We start from the raw sequence: 14656 nt of genomic DNA on the forward strand, positions 1-14656 counted from the left end.
ACTCTATGTCACCAGTGTCTAATCGGCATTTTCTTTTTTCCTCTTCTGTAGATTTAAAGGTGCCCAGATTACCCTTGGTCTCCGTCATCTCTGGATGACTCTTCTTGTCAACCGCAATATTAAATACCTGAACTTGGAGAGGACTCGCCTGAAGAATGAAGATGTAGGGATGGCATGTGAAGCACTAAGACACCCAAACTGTTTGCTGGAGTCTTTGAGGTGAGTGCTGGCTATGGTTTTGGTTTTTATGATTTTGTCTTTGTTGTTGTTGTTTTTACTTTTTATTTTGAAATAATTACTCACAGCGAGCTGCAAAAATATTAGAGAAAGTTGGGAAGGTGACCAAGTCTGGAGATGGTTGGTAGCAGTGGTTGAACAACGGTGTGTACGGACTCAATGACGCTAAACTGTACACCGAAAATGGTTAAAATAGCCAATTTTGTGTTCTGTGTATTTTACCACAATAAAAAAGTAACTTTCAACGTTTCATAAAGATAAGACAAAATATTACAAAGAGGTCACACGTACACTTCGGGCAGTGTCTCTCAATGGTTATATCTTACATAACTACAGGACAATGTCAAAACCAGGACGTCGACACTGGGCAATGTGTGTATGTTGTTCTGTCATTTTATCACATGTGTAGATTCATGAAACCACACTGCTACTGAGATACAGAAACGCCATCATCTTTGTGTTGCCCTTTCATAGTCACAGCCCTTCCCAGCCCCACCATCCTGAATCCCTGGCAATAACTCATTTTCCATCTCTATAATTTTGTCATTTCGACAATGCTACACAATGGAACCATGCAGCACGTCACACCCTGAGATTGGCTTTTCTCAATCAACAAACGCTCTTGAGGTCCATCCAAACTGTTCTGTGCATCAATACCATGTTCCTTGTTATGGCTGAGTGCTATCTGGTGATATGGATGTGCCACAGTTAGTGTATCTATCCACCTATCCAGGGACGTTTTGGCCATTTCCAGTTTGGGTCTATTACTACAGTTTTGTAAATCCTAGGCATGCGTTTTGTTGATTGGATTAGCTTGGTATAAAGTCACAGCTCCTCGATGCTTTTGGTATTCTGAGACAGAGAAGTGCAACGTCTGTTTCGAGCTTTGTGCATTGACACACAGCAACTTGGAAAAGTAGTTTGCTTTGCACAACAGTGTGATTGCTCTGTAACCCACAGGCTGCACTTTTAAGAATGTGACCCAAGGAAACCAGCCAAAGCATAGGAGTCCTTGCAGGATGGACATGCATTTGTGTTTGCCAGAGACTATGTGGTTTTACAGTCGTCTCTGGGAACAAAGAGGAAGCAGCTGCCAATTCTCTCTCTCTGGCTGCTTCACAAATAGAGCAATTGGAGCTTGGGTTCAAAAAATAAATATGATACATCAGAGAAGAGGAGCCAAGGAAAGAGAAAGTGCAAAGTCATATGGTGGGAGGTGATAGCCTGTTTCTTGGAACCATAATGACTTTGCCTCCTGGCGATCCCTGAGGGCAGGAGTCTTGTTCTGTGTCCTTCACTGCCGTATTCCCAGAGCCTAGAACTGCTCTGTTCCTAGCACCTGGCCCGTATTATTCCCCGAAATGTCTACTAGATGGAAGAGGGCATGGGATGATTGGGTAACTCTCTGAGTGGGAGATGACTTTGAAAGATTGGGTCACATTGTGAAGCATTTTGATTGCAACCTCCTCAATATGACTTTCAAACCCTGCCATTTGCAACATGGACTGTGAAAGCATTATGCTAAGTGAGACAAGTCAGAGAAAGACAAATACTATATCACCTCACTTGTATATGGAATCTAAAAAAAGCCAAACCCATAAAAAGAGAGGGTAAAATGGTGGGTACCAGGGCCTGGGGGGGTGGGGGAATTGGGGAGATGATGTTTAAGGGTACAAACTTGCAACTAGCAGATAAATAGTTTCTGAAGATCTAATGTACAGTATAGTGAATATAGACAACAATGTTGTATTATAGTCATCAAACTTGCTAAGGGTCTAGATCTTAATTATTCCAACCACAAAAAAGAAATGCTAATTAGGTGACATGATAGAGGTGGTGGCTGATGCTACAATGGCAATCATATTTCAATGTAAATATATCAAATCAACATATTTGCACCTTAAACTTACCCTTGCAGGACATTCGGTCCTGTCCAAAATGTCCAGAAGACGCTTGAGCCAAATGTCATGCATGGACCAAATGTCTTCTGGACATTTTGGAGAGGACTGAATGTCTGCTATTCATACTTACACAATGTTATATGTCAGATATATTTCACTTTTTTTAAAAGTACAATATAAATATATGCCATGTTGGCTGGTGATCATTGCTATGAATAAACTAATCCTGGAGAGGTGGGAGTAGGGTGGGGTGGAACAGGCACAGTTTAAGTAAAGTGTTAGGGCTGGCTTACTCAGAAGAGGCGATGTTCAGGAGACTGGAATGAAAAATTGAGCCATATAAAGACCTGGGATTGGGGGTGAGGAGGGATGTTGCAAACAGGAACAGCAAATGTTCAGACCCCCAAGGCCAGAGCAAAGAGTGTCCAGGAACCAGCAGTATGGACAGAGTGGCCGGTGTTCAGTGAGTGAGGGGAGAGGGGTTGCTTTTTGGGAGAGACAAGGATGTGTTCCATATTGCCTGTCTCTGCAGGTTGGATCACTGTGGGTTAACCCACGCCTGCTGTGTGGTGATCTCCCAAATCCTCATGACGTCCATCAACCTCAAGTCCCTCAGCCTGGCAGGAAATAAGGTGACAGACCAGGGCATGAAGCCTCTCTGTGATGCCTTGAAGGTCTCCCAGTGCACCCTGCAGAGGCTGATGTGAGTCACGCTTCTCTCTGAGGGGTTATCTTCTCTTAACTGAGATGGTCCAAGTGACGGGGAAGGGGAGGGAATTAGCTGATGCATGAGCCGGGGGTTAAAATGGGAGTTGTGACCTCATGAGAATGCCCCAATGTTGAGGATTAAGAAAGACCCAATAAATAACATCTCTGTCTTTGCTACTGAGCTCTGAACTGATGTAAAAGATGGAACCAGAAGACAAACTCATAGAACCAGAGAGTAGAATGGCGGTTACCAGGAGCTGGGAGTCAGGGAAGTGGGGAGATGTTGGTCAAGGGGCACAAACTTCCAGTTATAAGATGCATAGGCTCTGGGGATCTCATGCACAGCATTCTGATTATAGTTAACAATACCATGTTATATACTTGAAAGTGTCATCGATGCTGAAATCCTGGAGTCATAGGCTTGTAGGGAAAGCTGCCATCTATGGCGTCCCTTGAGCACCAGGCTACGTGTTAAGTGTTCTAGTCCCATTCTTCTAAAACCTGCCACAGCAGTAACATCCCTCCTCCATCAGGAGTTTGGTTCTAAAGTCACAGCAAAGCTTGAAAACCAAATAACACAAATTGCCCTTTAAGGCCCAGAGGGGGAAAATCACAGAAGAAGCCAACAGACCTTCCATCAGTCTGTAGGAGAGGTGGGAGAAAACTTTCATCTACCCTCTTATGTTCAGTATCTGGGGCCTGAAAATTAAACTAACAATGGACAGATTAACCAGGAGAAAGAGCATACAAAGTTTATTGATAATTTTTTTAACACGCATGGGGGCTTCACAGAAAAGAAGTGAAAAATCCAGAGAAGTGGTTAGACTCAGGGGTTCATATACCATTTTAACAAAGGGGGATAAATTGTGGAGAACGGACAAGACAAAGGAAAGAGATTTTGGGCTTCTAGGACTGATAACTTGTGGTAAGGTGACTAGCGAGTACACGGGGGAAACTTATGGTAGATAAGGGTAATGTGAAGACATCTCAGGACCATCTCTGTCTCTGGTGATAGGGGTGGTTCTCTCCCTGGTACAGGAGAGGGGGGACACCTACACAAGGAAGTTTATGCCCTGCTTTTAGGCTGATGGGCAGAGCACAGAGAGCTCTTCTTGTGTCTGATTTTTTTCTCAATTGTCTTCAGTTCAAAATAACCCTTATGTTAAAGTGCCATATTTGGAGCTGGCATATCCAGATCCCCTTCAAGTCCAACCCAGCCAGCATTTCTTCCTTCGTTGAAAGAAATAACCATCAGTGATAAGGAGTAAGTGCCGCCATATGCAATGCACTGCTCTAAGCACTATGGATATGTTAATTCGTTTAACTTTGTCACAACCCCATGACAGAAGCACTGTCAAACTCTTATTTTTCATGTACAACTTTTTCTTAAGCTTTGAGAAACAGATGGAATATCTAATTTATGTGTAAGGGTCACGACATGCTAAATGTAGGTACTCCTAAATAGAGAGGTCACACATCTCAGCAAAACCTCACACCGTAGCATACGGGGGAAGGAAAACAGCCAAGTGGAGAACAGATTCACAGTGCCTGTGTGTTCCCCATTGTGGCTGATGGCAGATATAATCACCGACGATATTTAGAGTATTTTTTTTGGACTGAAATACCAGAGTTGAGTTCACAAGTTAAGCACAGACATGATGTGACGTCACAACACAATGTGACGTCACCACCATCTGCAAGGGCATGTCAGCTACAGGGCTGATGTTTCTTTCTCTTCCTTGCAAGGGAGGCAGAGATGAAACTTTAAGAACAGAGCTCATCACCTCCTTTCTGGGGACTCTCTCCTTGCAGACTGGGCAACTGCGGCCTCACGGCTGCTGACTGCCAGGATCTGGCCTCCAGCCTCATCAGCAACCTGAGCTTGACACACTTGGACCTGTCCAGCAACAGCCTGGGGAGTGAAGGCATGAATCTGTTGTATCGAACCATCAAACTTCCCAACTGTGGGCTGCAGAGGCTGATGTGAGTCCAACTCGTGGCCTTCGAGGACTTTATCGCTTTGTCACAAAGAGCACGTGCTGCTCTCAAAGTGCTAAGCAGTGGGGAGCGTGGATATTGTCTCAATGAAGGGAGCTGATAAGTGCTACCTCCCGTCCCTACCAGTCATCTCCTGGATCTCATCCTTCTGTGCAAAATTCTATCTCTGCCTTTGAGTTTTCTTACAGAGGGAGGTCGTCACTCATCCATATACAGTCGATTCTCATTATTCGTGGTTGCAACGTTCTATAAAGTCACCGCAAGAACCGAATTAGCAAATATGGAACCATTGCTCCCAAAGTAGATACAGGGTTAGGTTCCTGCAGCCTCTGGTCACGACATTTTCATCAACCAAATACATAACCTCTTTTTGTCTGTTTCTGTGTAAAGACACCTTCTTTAATCCATGTTGTTGATTCGTCAACAGTGAACTTGCAGCCAACAGTGCTATAACTCACACCAGAAGGAAGCTTATGTAACACAGGCACTTTCTCCATAAGGCAAATCCCAGCCTTCTTGCACTTAGAAACACTAGACAGCCCTTTAGCACAGTGCTTGGGAGCCATTTTAAACAAAATCACCAACAAAAACAAAAATGCAAAAAATCATAGCGCTTCCTGGACCACAAAAAGGACACGTGTTTATGGTTGAAAGCCGAAACAAGTTCAACCCCAGCTGGGAACGTGAGCAACAGGCAACTCAAATTTTCCTCTGCTCCGCACATGCGTGTGGCCACCTTGAACAGTGAGCACCACGAGTGTTGATTTTGAGGCTCACAAATAAATTTTAGCAAGTAGGCAAATTCACGAACACAGAATCTATGAATAATGAGGGTCGACTATTTATTAAGCACTTACTTTGGGCAAACACTCTTAGTTGCTAGTGATACAGACATGAAAGACAGATGTGGTCCCTATTTTACATAGGTTAAATTCTGGTGAGGAGGAGTTGACAATATGATTTTCAGACAATGGTGATGGTGACGCAGGGCCAACAGCCACAAAGTCTGTGTTATGCAGTTCTGGGAGCACCGTGCACACACCTGGAGGATGCTATGTCCTCTAGCTACCATATAAGATGTCTCTATCACTGTTTTAAAAACTGCCTCCTCATGTTGCCAGATTTCTCTTCTATCCCAAATCTTTGGTTGGCAGTGAGAATGAGAGACTTTTGTTACTCTCATTCAGTACCATCAACTTTCTGTGCTTTGCTCCATCAGGAAGAATTTGCTTTCTGCCATGTCGTCATTTTGACCAATGAGTCCACCAATAACTTCATATGAGTGAAAAATATTCATGCATTAATGGTATACCTGTAGCCAGAAATTCTGTTACAGAATATAACTTTAATGTCTATGTCTACCTTATGATGAATTCTAAGGTTTCCCAGTAAATAAGTGATGGGGAAATACTGATTGTAGTAGATAGAATAGTAACGCCCCCACCCCGAAGATGTCCACATACTAATCTCTGGGACCTGTGGATACATTACCTTACATGGCAAAAGGGATTTTGCAGGTGTGATTAAGAATCTTGAGGTGGAGAGATGGTCCTGGATTATCTGGGTGGCCCCAATGTAATCAAGGGTTTTTATAACGGAAAGAAGGAGGTGGGAGAGTCAGAGGTGGAGACGAAATAACAGAGGTCACAGTGATGCAATTGCTGCCTGGAGACTAGGAGCTAAGGAACGTGGGCAGCCTATAAAAGCGGTAAGAGGCAAGGACACAGATTCTCCCTGAGAGCCTCAGGAAGGAACACAGCCCAGCTAACACCTGATTTTTTAGCCCAATGAGTCTCAGATCTCCAGAACTGTAAGATAACGTGTGTTTTAAGCCACTAAGTTTGTGGTAATTTGTTATTACAGCTGTAGGAGACTAATGCATTGACTGTGAAGGAAAATTAAAAAGATGGTCAGAGAATCTTGAGTAGCATCCAGCACATGCATTATGCAGGCGTTGTGCCAAGTGCTTCATAGTCATTCCATCATTTAAGCCCAACGGCCTTCTTAAAGACAAACATAACCCCTTCTCAAAGGAGGAGCAAACTAAGGCCAAGAGAAGTTGCATACCTAAGATCACACTGAAGCCTGAGGGTCACTTTTCTCTTTCCCTTGTGTGTGCCCTGCAGACTAAATGAATGCAACTTGGACATCGCTAGCTGTGGCTTTCTTGGCTTTGCACTTGTGGGCAACAGACGTCTGACGCATCTGAGCCTTAGCATGAACCCCTTGGAAGATGCTGGAGTGAACCTTCTGTGTGAGGTCATGATGGAACCATCTTGTCACCTCCAGGACCTAGAGTAAGTTTCCATGGTTGCTGGGGATCAACTCTACTGTACTGAGGCCTGGGGTTCCTAGAAGATTGAGAGAGATGAGCAGAGAGACTGGTACCAAAAATTAGTTCCAGGGTCAACTGGTCCTCATTTTTTCCAGTGAACACTCTTTGTAAGTTGATGCATTGATGCTACAATGAGAGTGGGAAGGACAGAGAGATTATTCTGAACAGGAGCCCCATGGCAGGATCTATGGAGTTCTAGGTCACCCTTAATTTCTAAAACCTGTTCGCTTCTCAGAACGTGTCTCTTGCCCCAAGTTAATCTTCAGTTGTTTAAACTGTATGTGGGGTGGAGATGAGGGGGCTATCTATCCTTTAATCCCTTTTCTCTCTGGGGATCAAATTTCCTCACCCCTTATTGGAATGTTTCTATTCAAAAGGACTATTCCATTATTAAACAAACTGTAGAAAAATTAAAAGATCTCAATGAGCATAAACAAATCTCCAATCTCACAACCAAGTGATAATCACTGTTAATCTTTGGTAAATGTCTTCTGGATGCATAAGGAGCATTTAATGTTACAAAGGAAGGATCCTAGCAGTTAACGCTTAAAGCATTCTTACCACATGGCCGGCACAGGCTCTAAATATTTTGCATATCTAGTCTTATGTAGTCCCCCCACCAATCATATACCAGATGGGAACTAAAACTCCCAAGAATCCCAAACCTTGTCTAGGTCTCACATTCTGTCCTTGAGGATATGCAGATCAAAATAGCAAGTTAATCATGGTAGGGTACTGCATTGAATGATGTATCACAACTTTAAAAATCCCCTGAAGCTGGACACTTAGCTTATGTCCAATGTTTTAGTCATGTGTACCTTATAAACTTTGTGTATTTGGTAGTATTATGACTAATTACAAAGGTAGAATTAATAGGCCAAAAAGTGGGACCATTTTGAGATCTTTTCCCTCCCCAATCATGAACACAGGAAAGGAATTGGATGGAGATCATAGTCCACAAACCTCTGAAGGCACCTCAAGTATTAATTCCTCTATTTATTTTCACGAAATTGGCATTTCAAGCCCTACTTCTGCATGTTATAGAAACTAAAGCTTAGTCAATTGGAGATGTCATTTCTTTGGGATTGCATTTAAGTTCTGGGAGATTATGTGGTCCTCACTATCATTTATCCATGCTGGCATCTAAGACTTGGCCGTTCCCACCTGATCTTCAGGTGTGAGTACTCACAATGGAATCCTTCCTCATTCTTGAAGTGAATGCCTCATGGAGATGAACTCTCTCATCCCCAATGGGATCATTCCATTCTTAGCATACTAAGCAGCAGATATGAGGCTCTGAAGCTGTTTCCATCATTTCTACTCAGATGAATCATCCAGTCATGACAGCAGGGCCATTTCCACCTCCCACCCCACTTGACCTGGGAACAGAAGCACAAGACCCCTCTCCTTTTGGATCCCAAACCCTGTCTAGCATTTCAACTATTTCTGTCATCTTTTCTCTCCCTCTCAGTGCTCTGTCCCTTTGTTGGGGACCATACCAGCTTCTACTGACTCACATTTTTTCTGTCTATCTCCCCCTCCATCATGGAGAATCTCTATCCCATCTTCAGGTGGGAAGCAAACTCTGATGTGCTCATTTCTTCTTCCAGAGATGCATCCAGTCACATCAAACACTGTCCCTGCTCTCTACTCTCCACTGTCCTCCCTCTCCTGAGCCAGTGGATGCCACATGGTCTAAGCTGTTCACAGGGATGGACAGAAAGCTTACCAGTTAGGAAAAATAAAGGAAATCCCCACTAATGTTTCTAAAATTATCCTACTGTAGCTCTCTCCTCAAAAGGTGCAGGTACATTCACTCATTCTCATTCTTTCTCTTTCTGTCTCTCTCGCTCTTGCTCTCGCTCTCTCTCTCCCTCCCTCCTCCTGCAGATTGGTGAAGTGTAATCTCACTGCCGCTTGCTGCAAGAACTTGTCCCTTATGATCTCAACAAGCAAACGCCTGAGGAGCCTGGATCTTGCTGCCAACGCCCTGCGTGATGAGGGGATTGTGGCTCTGTGCCAGGGACTGAAGCAACGGAAGAGTTCTCTGAGGAGACTCGGGTGAGTTCCTGAGATCACCACATTGAGGGCTGGGCACAGAGGACGGGGGACCAGGGCGTGAAGTCGCTTGAACAAAGACGATATTCCGACTTTCACAATTCCATTAAATTAGACAGAATACAACATTGGCAGAGTAATAGACTAAGGCGTAAATTCCAACCGGGCTCCTATATATGAAATGGCAAGTGCTTGAGAACAGGGTCCAGAGGTGGTTAGCACTCAACAAATGTTTATTGGACAACCCAGGTGTGCTAGACGTTGTGCCAAATGGTGACAGTACAGAGGTAAATAGACCTTGGCATTGCAGCATGTACAGTCTACTGAGAAAGATGGGCCAAAAAGCAAGTGATGACACTGGCGGTTCTCAAACTTTAGTAAGCATCAGAATCACCCGGGAGGCTTGTTAAAACAGTGTGCTGGTATGCACAATGAAATATTATTCAACCATAATTAAGGAATGAACTGTCAACCACGCTACAACATGGATGAACCTTGAAAACATTAGGCTAAGTGAGAGAAGCCAAATACAAAAGGTCACATGTTGTTTGATTCCATTTGTATGAAATATCCAGAATGGGAAAATCCATGGAGACAGAAAGGAGATTAGTAGTTTCCAGGGGCGGGATGGACTGCTTTGATGGGTATGGATTTCCTTTTGGGGTGATAAAAATAACTTGGAACTAAATAGAGGTGGTGGTCGCACAACATTGCGAACTCCCCTAGAAGGTGGTATATGGAACTATTTATCGAGCACTGACCATGTGCTAGTATTATCATGCATGCATTATTTATAACCCCCTTGACACTGGAGGGATGGGTAATATTCCTCTTTTGTTAGGCAAAGGGCTTAATCTGAGGAACAGTTTACTTCTCTAAATCACACATCATTCTTTAAACTCATCACCACCTCCGTTCTCTCACTTCCTCCACTTCTCTCTGTGCAGTCATGCCCACCTCCAGCTCCCTTTCATCCCTCTTAGCATCCAAGTTCTATGCCTTCTGTACTTGGCTGCATCCACCTAAAAATACTCCAGGCCTTGAAGAGCCCAACTCTCCACCCTCTGAGCACCTGTACTTAGGTAGCTGAGAATTGCAGGAGCAAAAATAGACAAACAAGGGCAGGTTGGTATCATGTGCAGTCAGTGGTCATTGATGAAAATTTCTGTTTTCCAGTATTTCATTTTTTTGGTTAACTTGCTTTACCCACTGCCAGAAACAAATTTCAAACCACTTGTATTCTCTGGAAACTTTTGAACTTCTTTCTGATGCTTGAGAAATGACCTCATCCCCTTCAAATCAATATAAAACCATTTCGTAGGAAAGCTCTAGACTTTCTACCATGAAACCAATTAATCTCTGCACCCACATTACCTCCTTTCTGAAACAATAAAGGGAGCGTCCCTACGATTCTGAGGTTAGCTTTACCCATATGGGGAATCCCATAATCATCTATGAAGTGCCCTATAGTATTGCTGAATCACCTCCCCCTTGCCTCTACCCTCAGCCTCCCTACTAGAGATTTTCTGTCCTCATAAATGCTTAGATATTTTAGAGGCAAAACCAATAATAGTAATAAAACTTCATTCAATCCCATCTCACCATCTAGCTATAGGCGGCTAAATCTACTTGAGTTGCATCCCACAGACATTTTACTCTGTGATAAGAATTCCTTGGGGCCGGCCCAGTGGCGCAACGGTTAAGTGTGCACGTTCTGCTTCTCGACGACCCGGAGTTCATGGTTCGGATCTCGGGTGTGGACATGGCACTGCTTGGCAAGCCATGCTGTGGCAGGTGTCCCACATATAAAGTAGAGGAAGATGGGCACGGATGTTAGCTCAGAGCCAGTCTTCCTCAGAAAAGAGAGGAGAATCAGCAGTAGTTAGCTCAGGGCTAATCTTCCTCAAAAAAAAATACATAAATAATTTAAAAAATTAAAAAACAACTGTCTTCCTTTATTAAAAAAAAAAAAAAAAAGAATTCCAAAATACGCATTTGGGACTCATTGCGACGTTTAAAATCTATATACCCACCACCTAGTTTAAACTACCTATCTGGCAAATTATTTCATAGCAAGACACAGATTTTGACGTTCCACCCCTAAGCACCTCAACAATGCATCTCCAAAGTCTAAGAGCACTGCTACAATACCATTAGTACGTCTAACAATGTTCTTTGGCTTTCCATTGCTCTTAGAATAAAACCCTAAATCCTTAATGTGACCTATAATGTCCAGCCTCGTCTCACACCACTGCCTCTGACTCTACTCTGGCCGCCTGGTTGATACTCCATTTCTGAGACACGTCCACCCCTTCCTTCCATAAGGGCGGTGTACGTGCAACTTCTTAACCGTGTAGCAACACTACCCCCGTTAACATAACTTACTTCTCTTCCTCTTTTGAGTTTTAGGTGAAATGTCACTTTCTCAGCAAGTCCCCTCCATGTTCCTTGTTTCTTTCCCTTGTTGCATGCTCCTCCACCTTTATCTTTGCTTTTTTCCACAACTGTAATTGAGTCATCCAGCAGCTCTCAACATGAGAACCAGCGGGAGCAACGGCATTGCCTGGGAACGCACTAGAAATGCAAATTTTCGGGTCCCTCCCCAGAACTACTGAACCAGAAACTTTCTGGGTGGAGCCCACCACTCTTCTTTTATTTTTTATATTTCTTTTTTAAATTTATTTTATTAAGGCCACATTGGTTTATAACATCATATAAATTTCAAGTGTACATCATTTCTGTTTCGACTTCTGTACAGACTGCCTCATACACTGCTGGGTGGGAATGTAAACTGGTACAGCCACTATGGAAAACAGTATGAGGATTCCTCAAAAAATTAAAAATAGAAATACCGTATGATCCAGCTATTCCACTTCTGGATATTTGTCCAAAGAACATGAAAATGTTAATTTTAAAAGATTTATGCACCTCTCTGTTCGTTGCAGCAATATTCACAATAGCCAAGACTTGGAAACAACCCAAGTGCCCATCAACAGATGAATGGATAAAGAAGATGTGTTACATAGATGTATACAATGGAATACTATTCAGCCATAAAAAAGACAAAACCATGCCACTCCCCTTTTTTAAAACGTTGATGTGAAAGTCAAATGGGTTGAAGGAAGGATGGATCATTGATCTTTGGGGTTATTTCTTGGGTGTGCTTGCCCTGCAGGTTGGAGGCATGTGAATTGACTTCTGGTTGTTGTGAGGTGCTCTCCTCGGCCCTCTCCTGCAACCAGCACCTGACCAGCCTAAACCTGATACGGAACAATTTCAGTCCTGGAGGAATGATGAAGCTGTGTTCAGCCTTTGCACATCCCACATCTAATCTACAAATAATTGGGTAAGTCAATGATGATTGTCTTCTGAGATACAAACCTCCTTCTATTACAGGCATGCTAGTTGGTGGAGAAGCAGTTTATCAGAGAAGTTGAGATCATCACTCAGCAACAAGATCTTTATTCAACCAATAAGTGCTCACTATATTCCGGGCACTGTGCTGGGTGCTGGGGATACAGGGGTGTGGAGTCAGAGTCAAGGTGCCTGATATCATGGGGCTTACTTTTGGATGGGTTGGTGGAGAGCGGAGAGAAAACATACAAATAAAATGTTTATCTTCAAAAAACTAAAAATGGAATTGCTGTATGATCCAACTATTCTACTTCTGGGAATCGAAAGCAGTATCTCGAAGAGAGATTTGCACACCTATGTCCACAGCAGCATTGCTCACAACAGCCAAAAGGTGAAGACAGCCTAAATGTCCATCAACGTAAGGACAAATAAATAAAATGTGGTCTATCCATACCATGGACTATCATTCAACCATAGAAAGGAATGACGTCCTAGTACGTGCTACAATGTGGATAAACTGAAACATTATGTTAAGTGAAAGAAACCAGACACAAAAGGTCACATCAAATCCTCATAAGTTGACACATGTAAGTGCTTAGTTCCTTAGAACACGAGAAACATTAAAGTATTGTCTTTCTATTTGAAGGATGAGAGAGAGAGGCCAGCAAAGGGGAGGGTAAGGAGTAGTGGCAAAACTTAAAAAAAAAAAAAGGGGGGGGGGATGTGGCTTCACGAAAGCTAAGAGAAGATGGGGTTCTAAGAAGGAAGTAAGCAAGCCTTGCGTCTAATGCTGCTGGGAGATGGAGAAAGAAGAGAAGAGAAGAGAGTCTGCTGGCTGTGGCACCTCGGAGCTGATTAATCACTTTGAGCAGTTCTGGTGGGACAGTGAAAGCATAAGTCAGGCTGAGCTGGACTGAAGAACGAACGAGAGAGGAAGTGGAAACGTTGTGTGCAGACTAAGAAAGGTTTTGCTCTGGAGGGGAGAGAAAAGAAGTGGGTCGGGCTGGAGGCGGTGCAGGCTCGAGTCAAGATGCTTTTAAGACAGTGAATATCAGCACGTGCTCCACTGTGTCTTCTAGAGCGAGCAGTTGAAAAAGAAACTTAAAGGTTCCATGTTGTACGTCCTGGAGCACTGGATTGGTAAAGGTCACAAAAGATTAAGTAGGACTCTTCTTTAAGATTAGGGTGCTTCATTCATGTGCAAATGAGGGCTTAGAGATGGAGTTTCTATGTTTGATGGTAGAAAGAGCATTTGCCATTTAGCGCCCCATATTCACAGACAAAAGAGAAGTTAGGGGCATCCCTGGGAGTGAGCAAGTACAGTTAGGATGGGGGAAGTAAAGACTGGACTAGAGAAACATGGGCTGCAGCATAGACAGCCCACTCAGGTTGGTCGTGACGTATTTGCATCAGTAGCAAACTTCCTATTTGAGTAACTGTTTTCTCCTCTGTGGTCCAGCTCTCAGCAGTTGGCTTTATCCAGGGATCAAGTTTTGGCAATGGATGTAACCAGAAAGAACACAAGAGTGGTTGAAATGTGGGATGTGAGGGGAACAGGGGGAAGTGAAGGTGGACGGGGGGGATGGATGGGAAATTGTGGCTTAGTGGATGGGGAGATCTTGATGTGATCAAAGAGAATGGTTAGAGTGATCACTTCAGCAAACGAGCTGAAAAGGCAGATGGGCAGGTTTGAAAGACAGCATTTTTTACCAATGATTCAGGAGGTGGTATAGCCTTTGACAAGATCAGCTTGTGACCAAGGGACATAGTAATTGAGGTGGAGCAGAAGAGTCAGACCTGGGCGTTACTAATTGACCTTTCAGGAGCCTGGCTCTGCATCTCTAAAACGGGGCTGATGCTATGTATCTATTTGAATACCTGTTTCTCTCTCCTCCCCTAGAATATTAGCTTCATGAGGGTGGGGACTTTGCCTTGTTCATCACTGTGCCCCCAAACCCTATAGCAGGACTTGGCTTAAAGTCAGTCCTGGAGAAGGAGTTCACGGATGGATGAACAATCGTGCCTGCCTCTTAGGTTTCTTGTGAGGGGCAGTTGCCCATAACAG

General features: G+C 43.6%; 1 protein-coding gene across 1 annotated transcript in view; it reads left to right on the plus strand.

Moving 5' to 3' along the window:
* NLRP5 (NLR family pyrin domain containing 5) overlaps nt 1-14656 on the plus strand; it is a 31547-nt gene that overhangs the window by 16144 nt on the left and 747 nt on the right. Inside the window, 6 exon segments of the mRNA XM_070632438.1 lie at nt 52-219; nt 2671-2841; nt 4659-4829; nt 6971-7141; nt 9070-9240; nt 12413-12583. Coding sequence (XP_070488539.1) covers nt 52-219; nt 2671-2841; nt 4659-4829; nt 6971-7141; nt 9070-9240; nt 12413-12583 — 1023 coding nt within the window.

The sequence above is a fragment of the Equus przewalskii genome, chromosome 9 (genome assembly GCF_037783145.1).
Source record: "Equus przewalskii isolate Varuska chromosome 9, EquPr2, whole genome shotgun sequence".
NCBI lineage: Eukaryota > Metazoa > Chordata > Mammalia > Perissodactyla > Equidae > Equus > Equus przewalskii.